This window comes from Neltuma alba, unplaced genomic scaffold, assembly GCF_004799145.2.
Source record: "Neltuma alba isolate B1F8T4 unplaced genomic scaffold, ASM479914v2 tig00013267_pilon, whole genome shotgun sequence".
Lineage (NCBI taxonomy): Eukaryota > Viridiplantae > Streptophyta > Magnoliopsida > Fabales > Fabaceae > Neltuma > Neltuma alba.
The window spans coordinates 18,258-36,622 of NW_021637559.1; the positions used below are offsets into that span (position 1 = coordinate 18,258).

General features: G+C 32.6%; 2 protein-coding genes across 2 annotated transcripts; both read left to right on the forward strand.

Moving 5' to 3' along the window:
- The first annotated feature begins 5,243 nt into the window (after positions 1 to 5,243).
- Positions 5,244 to 7,891, forward strand: LOC114735949 (protein PIN-LIKES 2). The gene is made up of 2 exons (XM_028923737.1): positions 5,244 to 5,405; positions 5,973 to 7,891. The coding sequence occupies exon 2, from the start codon at positions 6,013 to 6,015 to the stop codon at positions 7,369 to 7,371; it is 1,359 nt and encodes a 452-aa protein (XP_028779570.1). The 5' UTR covers positions 5,244 to 5,405; positions 5,973 to 6,012; the 3' UTR covers positions 7,372 to 7,891.
- Positions 7,892 to 13,672: 5,781 nt separating this feature from the next.
- LOC114735950 (probable ribose-5-phosphate isomerase 2) lies at positions 13,673 to 16,860 on the forward strand. The gene has a single exon (XM_028923738.1). The coding sequence runs from the start codon at positions 14,069 to 14,071 to the stop codon at positions 14,882 to 14,884; it is 816 nt and encodes a 271-aa protein (XP_028779571.1). The 5' UTR covers positions 13,673 to 14,068; the 3' UTR covers positions 14,885 to 16,860.
- Positions 16,861 to 18,365: the final 1,505 nt, after the last annotated feature.

The window sequence follows — 18,365 nt, forward strand, 5'->3', positions numbered from 1 at the left end:
TGTTCTTCTCTCTCTTTACTATGTAAATAGAGGATTAACTAAACAAATTGATGTTTCATTTTATCAAAAGTAATCAATCAAATTGTTGTTCTTCTCCTCTGTTTTAAATCATTCTGTAAACCATTGCTCATATATAATGGACTCTGTCTTGAATAATTTTATTGGGACCTGTAGTTGCTGCACATGGGTTTCTCAGTTTTTTAAGGAGCTGACAGATAGAAGAACGCTGATTCCACATTTTATGTTCTTTCTCTTCTCTTTTGACATATGGTAATTGTGTATTCATAAGATCCACTGGATTTTATCAGTTTTCTTCATATAATGCTCATGTACTTAGGCTCATGAATTTCTCCGAATTAAAAACTGTCAAAAACGGTGATTTACTTGACTCCAATTAAGATATATATTTCAACCCACATGTAGCAGAATCATTAATATTCATACACAGCAAATGTATAGACAGAAGAAGAAAGTAGAAATTTGAAGAGAGAAACCTTTTTCGGAAGAGAAATTCTATGTTCCCTTATGTGTGCGCGCGCACTCCTTTAGATATAGGAATTAGGACCCATTAGTTTACAGTTTTCGTGATGGACAATCTGTTTCCTTTCCCACAACAGTGCATTTAATCTTTTTTTTTGTTTTGCCTCCATATAAAGCATTTAATTGTTAATATTAGAAAAATTATATTGGGTTTGGCCCATTAATTCATCATAAGTGGACATTAAAACCCAACAAAAATGAACATATACCCTTTCAGCGGCAAATATTCAACACAACTGGACGAGGACAAGTCTAGCAGAAACCACTAGTTGATCACCAAGGTTTGAGTTCATACTCACATTTAGTGTCCGACAATATTTTGAACGGGATTGTCTCTAATAAAAAAAAATACCTGTACTTATCAAAAATCATTTAGATTATACTTCTTTGGTTCTATTTATAAGGTAGAGAAATAAGATTTTTTGGTCTTATTTATAGGACACTGAAAGAAATTTTTTATATAGATGTACAATTTTACCCCTCATTTTGTTATTGTGTTGATTTTGTTTACATAAGGTATAATGTATATTAAATAGAGTTAAAGTTGGAAATTTATTAAATTTTAAATGAGAATAAATGAAGTTCAAGATTTTTCTTCGTTTGTGTGAAACATGCTGAAAATACCTTATAAATAAAACCAGAGAAGTATCTAAAAGATCAAGACTTCAATGCTCCTCTCTCCAAAACTAGTTTCCGGATATCTCTTGGGAATAACCAAATAAAGGAAGGATAGACAACTTATTTGAATGGCTGTTTGGCTTTCACCTAAAATTGAGTTTTTGTAATTTTTGAGACAAAGCTATTTTACAGTTATATTCCCCCCCCCCTTTTGTTTTTGGTTTTTTTAGTTCATTTTTTCTCCCCCAAAAAGAAGCTGGTTTAGTGTCATCCTCGTGATGCTGTTTGGTGGATGATTTGGATAGCTTGTCTTCTTTTTTCCCCCTTATCTACGTGGTGGGGTTTGTCCTTCCGTTGCCCTTTTGTCATTTTCTGATTTCTACCTTTAAATTGATCACCTCATTTAGGTATATATGTGTCTATATATATACACTAATTTCATTTCTTAAAAAATAATTAACTAATTTAAATAGGTTAAAAAAATTAGTTAAATTAATTATTTATAATAAATAGGTATTGTCTTTCTAAAAATATCTTTGTTAGTAATATGTATTAGCTATAACTATCATTTGATGAAATTTTAATATGTACAACTATTATAAAAGCTATCTGTAAAACAATTAATAAATATGAGAGACAAAATAAATTATGAAATTATATTTAGGATCAAATTAAATATCAAACTGTTTTTTATATTAAAGACACGAGATAATATAATCAACTTTTCACAATACAACCAAACATGTAAATATAAGGAATAAAATTTAAGAATTTCTTGGGACGGCATTTAAGTATAAATGTCTTGTAAAGAAAAATAATGCGAGGTTACTAAATAGTACAATTAACAAAAAGTGAAATCGGATTAGAAACCCTATTTAAAAACTTAATTAGTTAAAAAGACATAAATTTGAACAAGTGCAACTATAATCATTGAGTGTAATTTCTTTTTTCCTGTTGTGTACAACCCATCAACAATAATATACAATAACTATCAATATGAAAATCATTTACATATCCCAAAAGATATGTTGTACATAGTGAAAGACAAATTACACTCACATATCATACTTACACATGCTCAAATTGAGGTTATTTTAGCCAATTAAGTTTTCAAACAGAAATTCCCTTACAAAAATTTCATCATTAAGACAGACTATTAACGGGACTAGAATGGTAAACAACTGAACAGAGCACAAATTGGTCTTGGGACTGGAAATGGCCAGGATTACAACGAATCAGAACATTCTTATGCCTGGCCTTGAAAAACCGTCTCCTTACCGATGAAGAACGAATCAGACGGGGTATAGCCACTGAAGGAACTTGCGCACTCTGCCATGCAGATCTAGAAAACTTAGATAAAATCCTTCGACGCTGCCCCACTGCCAAAACCTACTGGAGGAAAACCATTCCACAGTCGTGTGTTCAAGAATTTTTTCAAAAGCCCATCCAAGACTGGTTTCTTTGGAACCTCAACCCAAGATGCATGGATACTCACTAACGTCTCTTTTTTGGCACTCTTTGCTGGAAATTATGGGATGATAGAAACAAATGTATTTTCATGAATGAATCCTCCACCCCTGAGGAAATCATTATCCCTGTTTGTACTCTTGTCAATCACACAACTAATGCTAGTGAACTCCTTAGTTCTATAGAGTACGTAGCTTGGTTGTTGTGCCGTTGTAAGCTGTTGTACGTTTTGTTAATACATTCATTGCCATTCCAAAAAAAACAAAAATTGAAGCGGGGTTTGGCCGCATTTGGGATCAACAGCAAACGTAATGTACTTATAACACTAAATACCAATTAACCGAAAAAGAAAAGGTGATATCATCTATAAACTATTAAACTACAATCAACCATCAAATTTTGGAAAGGAATACTCCGATACTTAATATAAGACATATTGAATTAATTTGATTAGATTAAAGAAGTTAGATAAGTTAGTTAATTATAAGAAATATGACATGTTTTTCCTAAAACACCATAATCATCTTTTTTAATATCCTTCCTCCTCCCAACTTACTTAATTATGGTTGAGGGAGTATTTATAAGGGTAATTTAAAAAAATTTGATAAATATAAAAAATAAGTCTTATATTTGGGATCTAAAACTAACTTAACAATTATGTCTTATATTAAAAACCGGAAGAGTACTATTTACCTAATCACACTTACAAGTATGCGACATTATCGCCATACATGTAAATTCGGACAATTATATGTTGTTATTTCCCCTAATCATAAAAAGCCCCGGACTTTATATGACTTTAACTTCTATATTGTTTTTTGGGATAATTAATCCACAGCTCCTTATAATTTCAACTAATTTTGAATCAGGTCCTTATAGTTTTTTTTCTTTTTATCAGGTCCTTATACTTTCATCTGTTTTTAATTAGATCCTTGTATTTATTTTTCTTTTTATCAAGTCCTTATAAGTTCACCTTATTTTTAATTAAGTCCCTGAATTTTTTATTCTTTATTTTATAAATTCTAATAGTACTATTATATAACATAAAATAGTATATATTATTTAATATTAGTTTATAAACAATAATATTCTAAAGATATTGAATTATTATAATGATTTTAAGTTTTTCAGCAAAAAAATTAATTGTTCTAAAAAAATTTCCTGAATTAATTAATTCTATTACTTTTTTATTACATAATTATTAATTTAATTTAATTATTAATATTTATATTTCAGTATTAATCTATTTAAATAAACTTATATTTAATTAATAAATAAAAATTAAAACTACATGGACCTGATTAAAATTTAGTGAAATTATAAGGACTTAATTAAAAGAAAAGTAAATATAAGGACCTAATTAAGAAAAAGTAAAAGTATAAGGACCTGATAAAAAGAAAAAAAACTATAAGGACCTGATTTAAAATTCGTTAAAATTATAAGGACTTACGGATTAATTAACCCTTGTTTTTTTGAAAAAATTCAAAAAGGTCCATGATAACGCGTTTTGGTTTTTGTTTCACTTCTGTTCTTTTTAAATATCAACGAACAAAACAAAACAAAACAAAATTCGTGGTACCCACAGAAGTTAGAATGGTTACAAACCTTTTCAGCTTTATTCAATCGTAGTCTCACGCATCCAAAAGGAATTAGAAAAAATTATAAATAAAAACCCTTAATATGTAAAATTATGATTTGAGACCTTAAAAATAACAAAAAGACCCGATCTCACTTTTGCAAATATGAAATCATGGTGAAATGTTTGAAATGCCCCTCAGCCAAATGACAAGTTGACTATAGGAAATAACAAGTTCACTTTAGTAGACCAAATCATAACTTGGTTGAAGATATGTCAAATGACGAATTAACTATGGGATATGACAAGTTTACTTTACCGAATAACAATTTCAATAGATCAAATCACTATTTAGTTGAGGGGTATTTTAGACATTTCACCAACATTTTATATTTGCAAAAGTGAGACTCAATCCTTATCTACTATTTTTCAAATTTAAGATCCCAAATTATAATTTTACATATTAGGGGTCTTTGTTTGTAATTTTTTCAAGAATTAGGCTTGATTTCATTAAAAAAAGTTATGAAAATAAAATTTAATTATCTGTATGACCTTATTAGGGATTTAATTCTATTAAACAATGAACTTTGTTTTAATGATATTAGAGTCATATCTCAAACTAATAACTATGAGTTTAATTAGGAAAAAATCATTTTCCATGTATCTATATTTTTTTTCCTTAATTTTTAATTTGAGATATATTTTTCTCTTTATTAAATATTGTTTATTGAAACCAAATCTTAAACCTTAATCTTAAATAATTTTAAAAGAACAATAAAATCGTGTGAGATTTGATACTAAATTTTATGATAGTCATTCAATACTATAGAATGTAAATGACTATATTTTTAATATTAAACAATAATTCAAAACAGTTTAAAATTATGGAATTAACCTGTTTTCTTTATAAAAAAAAATCTTATCTGCTGTTTAAAATAAATTTTAGGAAAATAATTTGCAAGCCATCATTGTCTCTCTCCTAGTCATAAAGCCAATAATTCAATATCGCCACATCTTGAGCTGATTGCAGATTACTGTGTTTGTCTGATGAGATTAATCCCATATTCCATCTGGCTCAAGCTCGTCAGCAACTTCATGAATCTCTTATCTGCTGACTGAAGCCTGAAGAACTTGAAAGATTCTACTCCACCAATCTTCAGTTCGGGAGCTTGCTGAGTTTTCTTCATCTGTTGATTTTTAACTCGTAAGTTCCCTAATTCTTCATCACCTTGCCTGCAATAGCTTCGTTTTGGTGAGTTTTTTTTTTCCTTTCTTTTACGGTTCTGGACGCAGTCTTCAATCTTCATATCATACTTATCCTGTGGTGTTTGCTTTGGCCCGGGCTTATCAACAATTTCGTGAATCCTTTATCCGTTGGCTGAGGCGAGATAAACGTGAAAGATTTCACTTTTACAACTGTTCAAATGGGTTTCGAATTTTCTTCATCTGCTGATTTTAAAATTTTAATTTTCTCTGTTTCTTCAGTTGTTTCCTTATAATCTGCTTCACCTTTTCATTGAGCAATAAACACTCTTTCCATTTGATTTATATTAAGATTCTGCTCACAGTTTTGAGATCTTGTTTTGATTTCAATCAATTTTGGCAAAAGATTTGGTGGTTAATACAATTCAGGTATTATCGTATATAGATTTTTGAAGCCCTGGATCTCCTTTTTTTTTTTGTGACAGTTGTTGTAATTTTGATGGATTTTCGCATAAAGGGCTTGGATATTCAGTTATTCACTTATGTATTGCTATGTGAACTCTTGCAGAAGGGGATTTTATTCTTCGTCTTCAAGTTCTTAAGAAAAAATGTCAGGAGGACCTGTGGTTGGTTTGCACGTAAATGATATGAAGTCTAGCGGTGAAGATCTTCAGACTGCTATTGTGCCATTGTTGAAACTTCTCTCCCTAACTGTCATAGGACTGCTCCTTGCAAACCCTAAACTGCAACTCATCCCCAGAGCGACATTCAAACTCCTCAGTAAACTTGTATTTGCTCTGTTCTTGCCATGTCTAATCTTTACTGAACTTGGTGAAAGCATTACTCTGAAGAATTTTTTGGATTGGTGGTTTATTCCTGTCAATGTGCTTGTGAGCACTGCTCTTGGTTGCATACTTGGGTTCTTGGTGGTGGTCATATGTCGCCCACCTCCTCGATTTAACCGATTTACCATAATAATGACAGGATTTGGAAACACAGGAAATCTCCCTCTTGCTGTACTTGGTTCTGTCTGCCATACTTCAAATAATCCATTTGGATCTAATTGCCACTCAAGAAGTGTGGCCTATGTCTCTTTTTCTCAATGGGTTGCTGTAATTCTAGTTTATACTCTCGTTTATCACATGATGGAGCCTCCTATGGAGTATTATGAGCTTGTTGATGAAGGGGCTGAAATTGAGGAAGTACGCCCACTTAATGATATCAGTAGGCCACTCCTTGTAGAAGCTGAGTGGCCTGGAATTGAAGATAAAGAGACTGAACATTCCAAGACACCCTTTATTGCCAGGATCTTTAAGAGCATTTCAGGAGTTTCCGCAGCCACTATACCTGATCTCGAAATAACCCCAGAAAGCAGTGGGAACAGTCCTCGGTCCATTAGGTGTTTAGCTGAGCCTAGAGTTGTTAGGAGGATCAGAGTCGTTGCTGAACAAACTCCAATTCAGCACATACTTCAACCCCCAACAATTGCCTCTCTATTAGCTATCATCATTGGCTCGGTGCCTCAACTGAAAGCATTCGTCTTCGATAATGATGCTCCCCTATCTTTCTTCAAGGACAGTTTGGAAATTTTAGGTGGTGCTATGGTACCCTCTGTGATGCTTATTCTTGGGGGAATGCTCGCTGAGGGCCCAAATGAGTCTACACTTGGACTCAGAACTACAATTGGTATTATTGTGGCTAGACTCCTTGTGCTTCCCATTATGGGAATTGGAATTGTGGCATTGTCTGATCAGCTGAATTTCTTGGTTGCGAATGATGCCATGTTTAGATTTGTCCTTTTGTTACAATACACTACACCAAGTGCCATTTTACTGGGAGCAATAGCCAGCTTGAGGGGTTATGCAGTTAGTGAAGCTTCAGCAATTCTCTTCTGGCAACATGTGTTTGCCCTTTTCTCTCTTTCCTTGTATATCATCGTCTACTTCAGAATACTGCCCTTTATTTGATCTTGCCATATATTTTACTACCTCTTGGCTGAGGAGGATCAGTGAGCCCATTATTACAATTGCAATATCCTATGGAGTATAAGGCTAAATTAAGATGAGTTGTTTCCTGCTCTGTGCTGCAATGGTAGGTATGATGGATGCAAATGGTGATTTCCCCCTTTGATCTCCAGCTTCCAAGTTCAATGATGTTTTCCTTCTGAAAGATGGTTTTGTCAAACAATTGGCCGTAGTTTCTACTGTTTGCAGAGTAATGGGTATTGAAGCCTCTTGTTGGGGACTGTGTTTTCTAGGTTGTGCTTTGAAGTTGATTTAGTAATAAACTCCCCCTTTTATGCTGTCTTCTTCGTCATTAAAAGTGTAAAATGAATGCTTTATATTGTTTACAGGGAGTGTTTTGTGCCCATAGCTAAAATCTGTGTTGCGTGATAAGAGTGGACCTACTATAGTTCCTTCTCCTGAAAGGCACAAGCTAAAAACAGTCAAGTATTGAGATTCAGTGCATGTTATCTTTTCTTCTGCATATGCTCACTCTTTCTTCTAGTTTCTATCCTTCTCCCTCTCTCCCTAACAAATTGAACACCTGCCCTGCAAAATTTGGTTTCTTCTCATGTACAAAACTTCTCCTAATGCATTTTGTCCAAATCGCATTGTTTTAGCCTCTACAGGGGAAGGCATGACAATAATTGGATATAAGATATGAAAAGTAGGAAGTTCCTCTGTTTGAAAGCTTGTGCGAAGTTACGAAAAATTTGCAGATATATGAGAGGAAAAATAAACTTGAAATCCTCACCATGGGGTATTATAATGACGGACTCTAGTTCTCTGAAGGAGATTGAATCCATTCTCAGGTGTGCAACTGTTCATAGTTTTGCTTATTTTAGCTGTTATGATGGGTTTGTGTTTTTTGCACAAGAGGAAGAAAGGAAATTGAACAGTTTGCTGAGAGGTGAGAAAATATGCACTATTGCTGCATATATTTCATTTCTTTTATTTTTTTAATTATTTTAATCATGTCTTTAAGATCTTCAAGATCCCATTGAATATGATTTGGAGCTTAAAAATGCTTGTATTTGGTGAATTCCCTTCTCACGAAAGCCAAGTTCCTGTTTCTCTATAACACCAGACCTGTTTTCATGTATTAAAATAAATTTTAGTATTCATGGCTTATGGTAAGTTACAGTCTTGCCTCAAAGTTTATATTATATATGAATTTGGCTTTTATGGACAAAACAAATGTGTGGTTCCTTGGATTCTTGCTACCCGGCTTTTTAATAAATCGCACCATGTGCCCTGTGGATCTTAAATCGACTCCTGCAAAGTTCACAGTTCCTTGTTTTGTCTTTTTCTCTTTGGTTGTTTTGTTTCACTTTCTGCTTGCGAGATTCTTTATCATGCTTGCTTGGTTATTAATTTATTATCCTGCTGTGGCCCTACTCTTTTTTTTTTTTTTTTTGGTTTCCCGGAATAAAATAGGAGGCAAAAGCTTTGAAGGGAGTCCAATAACAAATTAACCAGAATTTAGGAGATCATTGCTAAAATCATAATTCATAATTACTGTAGTCTACACTCTGGAGGTGGATCTATAATGTGACTCGATTGATGTTTCATTCTAGAACGTATCATGCTAATCAGTCTGCATAATTAGCTTCTTTGTACACATAATTATGCAAAACTTTTCAGTCATGCACAGTTAGTATTCCACTAATTGTGGTCGCCTCATCTTCTGCATCCTCTGCTTACCTTGCTGTCTCATGGCTTAAGTTGGACAAGCACTTTCCGAGCTCCTCTCTTTCTTGTTTTAGTGCGCATGTTGTCCATTTTGTTTCTCTGTTTTCCTTTCGGTTATAGTTGGACCCTTGCGTTTTCATTTGCTTTTATTGTGTAATAGGGTCTAAATAGTTGTATGTCATTTTACTTGGTTTTTTCCCCTTAATAAATTGTCTTTTCACCAAAAAGAGTTGGGTGTAACCAAGTGTGCGAATTCTGTGGTAAATTAATATTCGAATCCTTACCGAGAGAGGTGTCTACATTTAGTACAGGATAGTGTTTTGAATATGATTGTTTCTAATAGAAGAGTATTTGTGTTTTAAGAACTGTATCAAAAAAAAATTTTTATCAAAAAAAAAAATGCGTGAGGTTATAAAAGGGATCCTGACTTTTCTTCTTGCTGAGGCTATATGACTATCAATAAAGGATTTTCTTTTTTTTTGTGTGTTGCCAATTTCTTTTCCAGAAACTGACAAAACCCTAACATTTTGATGACCTTGTGTCCAACAAAGATTTTTCTTTCTTCAATAATTGTCATTTTCTCTGTGGCCCTGCTTTAGACTTGCAGCACCATTTGTGATGATGATGTCTCTCTCTCTCTCTCTCTCTAAAATGAGGACCGGTTTATTCTCGAGTACAAGCTTGGTTTTGGATATAAAAATTTGATCTATTTTGTTTCTTATATTTATCATTTTTAGTATAATCATGTGCTTATGTATATATTTAATAATGAATAAAATTATACCAAAATAAAATGATTGTGGGTAAAATTATATTTTAAAAAATCATAAATAAAATTACACAATTAAAAAAAATTGAGGTGTTGAGGGTAAAATTCCATCTGCACCATGAAAATACACTTAAAGAATAATTTAAGTTTCAACCAATTTTTTTAAATTTTTCTCGATTAATTACTTATCATATTAGTGCATTAATGATATCTAACGCATTTATTTTTCCTATCCATTTTCCCTCATTCACTCTCCCTTTCTCCATCAATAAGAGTATTTTTGGAAAAATAAAACTCATTTCTTACATATTTATTATTTTAATTAATTTTAATCAACCTTTTAATCTATATAATTTACTTATTGTATTTTGCATATAAGCCTGACTCACCTAAGCGGGACAAAAATGTACAAGCCTTTTCCAGGGGGCGTGAGACAAAATCCCAACTTGCAAGGCCAATGGGCCTAAGCTTTGTTTGCTCCTCACCAAGTGACAGACAAAAACGGTCCACCCTTCGTGCCTGTCGCCAAAAATCAGTTTTTTTTTTTTAGCCAACCGTTAAAAATAAACTTTATGCATATTGTACAATGCATTTATATATATATATATATATATATATATATATATTTACAAACTAATAACACGTTTGTTGGCAAAAAAACAAAATAAGTGCACGTCTTACATATATTATAGGGAAATCCCAAAAAAGGTCCTTAGAATATGAGAAATGCCAGATTGGGTCCTTAAATTTCGAAAATGACAGAATGGGTCATTGACCCAATCTGTCATTTGTGAAATTCAGGCGAATTGACAATTTTGCCCTCATTTATTCATTCACTACAATGATTCAAGGAATCACTATAAGAGTTTAGGTGTTACCTAGATTCGTATAGCGAATAACTATTCACTTTTTCATAGTCAGGTGTCTTGTTATTAACTACAACTAATGCAGTAATCACTAGAACAATGTAAGCATTACCTAGATTTGTGTAGAGAATAACTACTCATTTTTTCATAGTCAGGTATCTTATTATTGTCAGGTACCTTATTATTAACTACAACGAATCTTGTAATCACTAGAACAGTATAAGCGTTACCTAGATTTGTTTAGAGAATAACTACTCACTTTTGCTCAAGGGCAAAAATGTCAATTCGCCTGAATTTCACAAATGACAAATTGGGTCAATGACCCATTCTGTCATTTTCGAAATTTAAGGGCTCAATCTGGGATTTGGTATATTCCAAGGGCTTTTTCTGGGATTTTCCCTATATTATACAGAAAATGAGTTTTTATTATTTATAATTTATGAATAATAATACTTTTTGCTAGGTACAGGTATTATCTTATTGGAGCCAACTCAGATTGAAATGTTTGTTGGGCAATAAATGTGAGCGTTTTTCTCAGTAAAAATTCAAACATTGGTTCATTATGTTATAAAAGATTAGCCTCTTAGTCTCTTCTACTAGATCTAACTCCCGTTGGTTTATGAATAATAATACTTATTATGGTTTCTAGATATTTAAACTAAATATGAGTAATCTAAATTTAATTTTTTTAAAAAATATTCCAATTATTTTTTATAATTAACATTACTGGTTATAAAATCATTTATATTGGACTATCAAATGTTTGCATAAAATTTGTTAATTTAATTATTAGATCCCATCCTTCCAGAGGTGTTGTTGATGAAGATTGTTTTTATATTTTAGGGACTGGAAAATCCTAATAAATCATACTATTATTGATTAGATTGTCCTAGTGGTCTATTTAGCTAAGCAGTCACATAATCTTGTTTAAAATTTTTATATCCTTCACTGCACTCCACCTTTACGTCAAGTGGAGGCGGCAAGGCAACGAAGGATGTTAGCTTTTGTTATTACTGTTCTGTTGTAATTTTTTTTAAGAAATAAAATCTTATAATTAGAATTGAAAGTAGTATTTTACAAATAAGGTTTTATAATTATCATTAAAAGTAGTAATATATTTTAATATTATTAAAAAGATCATTTAAATAAAAATTGGTGAAACTTTTTTTTTTTACCATAGTATTAAAGTTTTCACAATTATGAAATCTGAATCATATATATTTCAAATCAAGCAGTAAAACTAAAAAATATATTTTAAAGCATTCAAGTGACGAGACACCTTTTTTTTTAAAAAATAATAATAATGAAAGGGAGCAAAATAGTGAACAAAAGGACGGGGGGGTTGGGCAGGAGCCAATGCATTTGAATCCGTTGAATTGCCTTTTGCCGACAATCGTGCTAGTAATATAGTTCTCTGGTTTTATTCCAATTATTTATAAAGATAATATAGATCAAGAAAAGTATTAAATTGCATTAATTTTTTTTATTAAAATATAATAATTTTGTGATTTTAGACTTATTTAATGTATATTTTTTAAAAATAATTATTTACTCATCTGGTCCTATTTATAAAAATATTTTTCGGTTCTGTTTATAGAGCAGTAAGAGAATTTTTTTATATAGATGTATAATTTTATCCTTTATTTATCATTATGCTGATTTTGTTTATATAAGGTATAATCTATCTTAAATAGAAATAACATTAAAAAGTTATTGAATTTTAAATAAGAATTAATGAAATTTAAGAGTTTTCTTGATTTATGTGAGATATATTAGAAATAACTTATAAATAAAATAAGAAAAGTAAATTATATTAAATAAAAAATAAAATAGTATGTTTATATTAAAAATTTAATAAATGACCTATATATATATAGAACCAAAAGAAACGTTCTCTCTACTTTATGCAAAAGAAGTACTGATAAGGTTGGAAGGGATAATTATGTATGTAAAACGGTTGCCAACTTTTATACAAATTAAGTCCTTTCCGTACATTTAAATTTTTATTAAAAAATAGTTAAAACTAGTTATTTTCATTACATATATTCATATTCTTTTATTCTTTTTAAAATTATTATTCCTTAATAAAATTCATTAAATTAGTGTAGTTTTTTCCCTAAAAAATAAGTAATTACTACGGTTTTTCAAAAAATCATCATATCAAAAAATGGGAGGGAGTAAATAATGTGGTGATATACTCTGCTAAATTTACATATTACTAACTTTCGATATACTACCACCTTCTATTCTAAATACAAGATTCATATTGAATTATAAGGTGAATCTTGTATTGAAAAAAAAAGAAAAAGAAGATACTCCTTTAGTTATTAATATAAGACTTATTTAGTTAATTTGATTAAATTAAAAATTGAATAAGTTAATTAATTATAAAAATATGACATATTTTTATTAAAATATTATAATCATCTTTTTTAATACTTTCCTTCTCTCTTATTTGATTATGATTGGGAGAGTATCAACAAGAATACTTTAAAAAAAATGAAAAATATAAAAAATAAATATTATATTTAAAACTAAGATCAATTGCACAAATAACTCCAAGGTTAATAACAGAAGTATTTATTTGTGTTAAAAATTTAATCAAGTTATGTGAGAAAAAGTATCCTCTCTGAGCCAATTGGGGTAGCGGTGCACTCCTGAGTCCTGAATAGTGATGGTAATAAAAAGAAAAGGATAATATTAATTTTGGACATTGAATAATGAATAACATTAATATCGGTATTAATTAACGTTAAAGTCTGGTTGCTGCAGGATCTTGTTCCTTCGCCGAATCTGCCCTTTCCAGTCCACCGCGCGCAATAACCCAATCATCTTCCATGCAGCCCTTTCGAATCCAACCAAACCAGCTTTACTTTTATCTTCCACCGTCCCAAATCTCTTCTCCCTTCCCTATATAAAGCCAACGCAAGCCCTTCTTTTCTTGAACCAAGCAAATCCGCCACCGCTCTACTCTAACCCTATCGTCCTCTTCCTTGTTCCTTTGTCTAACATTCATCACCACCACACATTTTTCTATTATTATTATTATTATGAAACCGTTATCTCTGCCCTTTCTTCGGCCATATCTCCTAGATTCTTTCTTCTTCTGATATTCATTCGGACCTTTAACCTTTTTCTGGTGGCGGGATTTTGTTTGTTTGTTCATTTTCTTTTAAACCCACTATTTAATTCTTGAATCCGCTCCTTCACCCGATACGTTATTGCCTTGGTTTGATATTATTTCAATTTTCAAGTTTTATGGCTTATCCGGTTTCTGGATTTTTATAAAGTTTTGTCCTTTGATTCTTATTTGATTGTTTGGAGGGCCGTAACGATGGCTATTCCTTGCCCCCATTTCATCGCGTCTGAGAAAGCGGCCGTGGAGGCGGGTCTTTTGGTGCCTTCGTCACCGTCATCGTCCTTATCTCCTCCTCCCGTGATTCTAACGCAGGACGATTTGAAGAAAATCGCCGCTTACAAAGCCGTGGAGTACGTTGAATCTGGAATGGTTCTGGGTTTGGGAACCGGGTCCACGGCGAAGCACGCAGTGGACCGAATCGGCGAGCTTTTGCGTCAAGGCAAGCTTAAGAATATTATAGGAATACCCACCTCGAAGAAGACACATGAGCAGGCAGTTTCATTGGGGATTCCGTTGTCAGATCTTGATTCGCACCCAACCTTGGATCTAGCGATTGACGGAGCAGATGAAGTCGATCCGTTTTTGAACTTAGTGAAAGGGCGAGGGGGGTCGCTTCTGAGAGAGAAAATGGTAGAGGGTGCTTGCAAGAAGTTCATTGTGATTGTGGATGAGTCCAAGTTGGTGAAGTATTTGGGAGGTAGTGGACTGGCTATGCCCGTTGAGATTATACCCTTTTGCTGGAAATTCACTGCTGCTAGGCTTCAAAAATTGTTTGAGGATTCAGGCTGTGTTGCTAAGTTGAGGACTTTTGGCGAGAAAGATGAACCATTTGTAACTGACAACGGAAATTACATTGTAGACTTGTACTTTAACAAGAGTATTGGGGATCTGAAGGTTGCCAGTGATGCGATTCTTCAGCTTGCTGGCGTTGTGGAGCACGGAATGTTTCTGGACATGGCTACTACAGTCATCATTGCAGGTGAACTTGGGATAACGATTAAAAATAAGTAGTCAAGTTCAGAACCTGAGAAACTGGAGGTAGTTTGATTGATTGAAGTTGACATGGTCATCTAACATTAATAGCTATCCTAGTACTAGAGATTGTCGTTGTTCAGTGGGAGGAGGTGGTCTTCGTTGTAAAAGGCGATCAAGTTTCCTAGATCCTAGTATTAGTGGATACAGCGGATGAAGAGAGTGCCTTCTTCAAAATTATTATTCTTTTGATAGAATGTAAGCAAGCAGAGAAAAAGTCGAGACTTGCTATGCCGGATTATTAGTCTCCTGTAACAGCTTTGATGTGGCTATTAATATAAAGTGGCCTCACTATTTTATTCAAGAATTGATAGTGGTTTAGATTTTGCTTCTCTTTCTGCCTAGTGGTTGTTATTGAAATCTGCAGTTGCTGCCTACTTCTGTGCTTAGTCAGAAAAGCCTAGCCCAGTGACTTTTTTCTACGTGGCCTTGACAAACTGAAACTATTATTATGAAATTCACTCTACTTTTTAAAACTGTTCATTTCCCCCTAATTATACAGCTTGTGTGATTCTAATGTCTGTACTAACTTCAAATGTATTGTTAGACCAATTGGTTTAATTAGTTATGATGCATGTATTAAGGTGAAATGCCTGAAGTTTTCCCCCTTTCTCCTATACTTTTTTGAAACCAGTTGAATAGAATATATCCAACAAAGTCTTCCACTCGCCCTTCCTCATAGAGTAGAGTTACAGAGTCATTTTCTATCACCGAATTGCTGTTTTTCTTTTTGCATTATTTTCTTTTCCATTATATGTAACCAGTGGGATCTTTCCTGTTGTTGCCTGAGGGAACTACAGTAAGACATTCCATCTTGAATATGTGGAAACTGAAGTGCTTCCTTGTCTCTGAAAAGCAATAGCAATATTTTAGGCGGTTAATGGGACCTTTGTAGAAATTTTGCATCTGGTGCTGGATTACTCCAAATTAATGTCTTGGATGTATGGCTGCAATTGTTGCTTCAAAGGCAACATGACTTGAAAAACTGCTTTCTCTTGTTCACACAGTTTAGCTGGCTAATTCCTCAACCATTCCTTGTCCTCTGACCTGGGTTTTCTAATTTGCAATACATCCATCTTTGATGAGCATTTTGCAGATTCGGTCCTTCATTCAGGTGAGTGTGTGAGTTCATGCTCCGTGGTTGCATTTTTACTGGATAGGTGCATTTCCTTGGCTTAGGTTCCATTTTTAACTGGATAGATGCATTTTCTTGTCTTGCTGTGCTATTTTGTACTTTTGGATAAATTTCTCATTCTATTTTTGTAAATAGTGCTAGGTTATCCTACAATTGTGATTTTAATTTATGTCACTCCCAGTCATATTTCAAATGGCCATAGCTTTTTTCACTTCCATAAAGTACAGCAGAGAGTTTCATGTACAGTTCTGTTGTAGAAATATTGTGTCTCTTATCTGGTTAGCGTGAACTGTATTAGGAAAATCAGATGCAGATTAGTCTTAATTATGGTGAAAAGGGCCAAAATGACTATTGTCATCACCTGGGGCTTGATGCTGTTCATACTGTTCTTGACTTGATTCTGTCTTGATCCCTGCACGCCATTGATTTTGCATCAGCAGGAGCGAGAATTTTGAAAACCAAGACCTCTGATCATTTGATTGCACGCATCCATGATAAACATTTGGTTAAAGAACCAGAGAGAGTTTCTTGACAATTGTTTTTCAAAGGTTTTTTTTTTTTTTTTTGGCTTGTGTTTATTTGTCCGATAATTGTAAGTAGATATGAGCTAATATTGACTTTAATTGAGGGAATATTGTACTGATATGGTAGAGGGCAGGAAGTGAGGATTATGGGCGTATGCCATGGAAACGTCCTCTACCCAGCAGAGTTTGTGAAGCATGCTGGTGGTGGTGATGTTGCTCACCCACTTGGGCGCATAGTTGTAAACCCTTCCTCTTTGTAATATATGATACATTTGATGAGTGAAGTATTTCAATTAGATAGCCTCTTTTCTCTTATGTCAAATTTTTGCTAGGCTCTTATATCTTGAACATATTATATGTAACCTTGCCTTTCTTGAAGAGAATTCTTAGGTTCATCACTTTGGGATCTTTGCCTGCTGATGATGATATTCCACTCCTTTTATTTCACAAGGCCACATGGAATCTGAAGAATATTAGTGATACATTCGAAGGTTTCAATGTTGGATTTTAATATATATTATAATTGCATTGTACACCTTGTTACATCCTTCCCTTTGCATATTAAATTAGTTAAGCTTTCCCACGATAAACTTCCTCATAACATCAGCATGATCCCTTGGAACCTTAGTTATGTTTGTCAAGACGTATGGGGCACGCCGCATCGTTATCTTTCTTGTCTCTTTGTGGTTTAATGCGAAATGGGTTTTCTTATTAAAAATATAGTAAAGAACACATTGATTGGATGCCCTTGGGAAGTTTTAGTCATTGGACAATGGATTCCAGGTTTTCTATGCAGCATATTCTTGAACTTACTTAGAGAGTACAGGTATTAATGAACTATGTTTGTTTCTAGGTTTTCTGTTAAGTTTATTCTTGAAATCGTTCATTCATTTCAATTTCAATTTTTCATTACTTACCCCTTATTTTTATCTAAAAAGTATATGAAAGCAATAGTTCATTAGAAGTGTGTAGAACACTTTTTTATTTTTTTTAAAATTTACCAACTTAATATATACCACATATTTGATATTTAGGTGTGTATATAATTATTTTTCCGTTTTATCTTACCAAATTTAAACTTCTGGAAAAGTATACTTTCATAAGAAAAAATAATAATCATATACTAAAAGAAATTGGAGCTTTTATTAAAATTTTAACATCTCAAAACAATATAACAGATGATAGTTTTAATGTTAAAATAAGAGGCACCTAGTTTAGAAAGGGTACAAATATCCCAAATTGTTAAACCCACCATTCAACTTCTGAAAATTAAAACAATGAAATATTAACTCATCAAGAGTAGTGTGGATAAAAAATCAGATTCTATATCATGGCTGCAAGTTTTTTAAAAGAAAAAATAGAAGAAAAACAATATATCTATAACAGCAGTAAAAGAGCTTGTCAAGTGTTTGGAAACAAAAGTAAAAAAATAACAAAGGAAAAGAATAATGAAATAGAGCAAGTGAGAAGAAGAATAAGAAGAAGAAGAGAGAATTCAGATTTTAGAGATGAAGTAAGAGGAGGAGGAGAAGAGAGAGCAACATGTTCTATATAAAACCATATATGATGCCGTAGCCTCATAGGAAGAGAATGGGATTCTCGCGTGTATAGTTTTAGAGATTCTTGCATGCAAAATTGACAGAGATTCTTGCATGGAGAGTGAATAGAAAAAAAGTAAAATCGTTCTTGAATGACTTTAGGAATCATTTTTAGCGTAAACGATTTCTGAAGTCATTCACGACAAGAACAACTTTTGAAGTTGTTCACGCCAAGAACAACTTGTGTGTAATTTGAAAGTTAT

Excerpts from the sequence above, each read along its gene's own strand:
- LOC114735949 (XM_028923737.1), top strand. The coding sequence starts at position 6,013 with ATGTCAGGAGGACCTGTGGTTGGTTTGCACGTAAATGATATGAAGTCT.
- LOC114735950 (XM_028923738.1), top strand. The coding sequence starts at position 14,069 with ATGGCTATTCCTTGCCCCCATTTCATCGCGTCTGAGAAAGCGGCCGTG.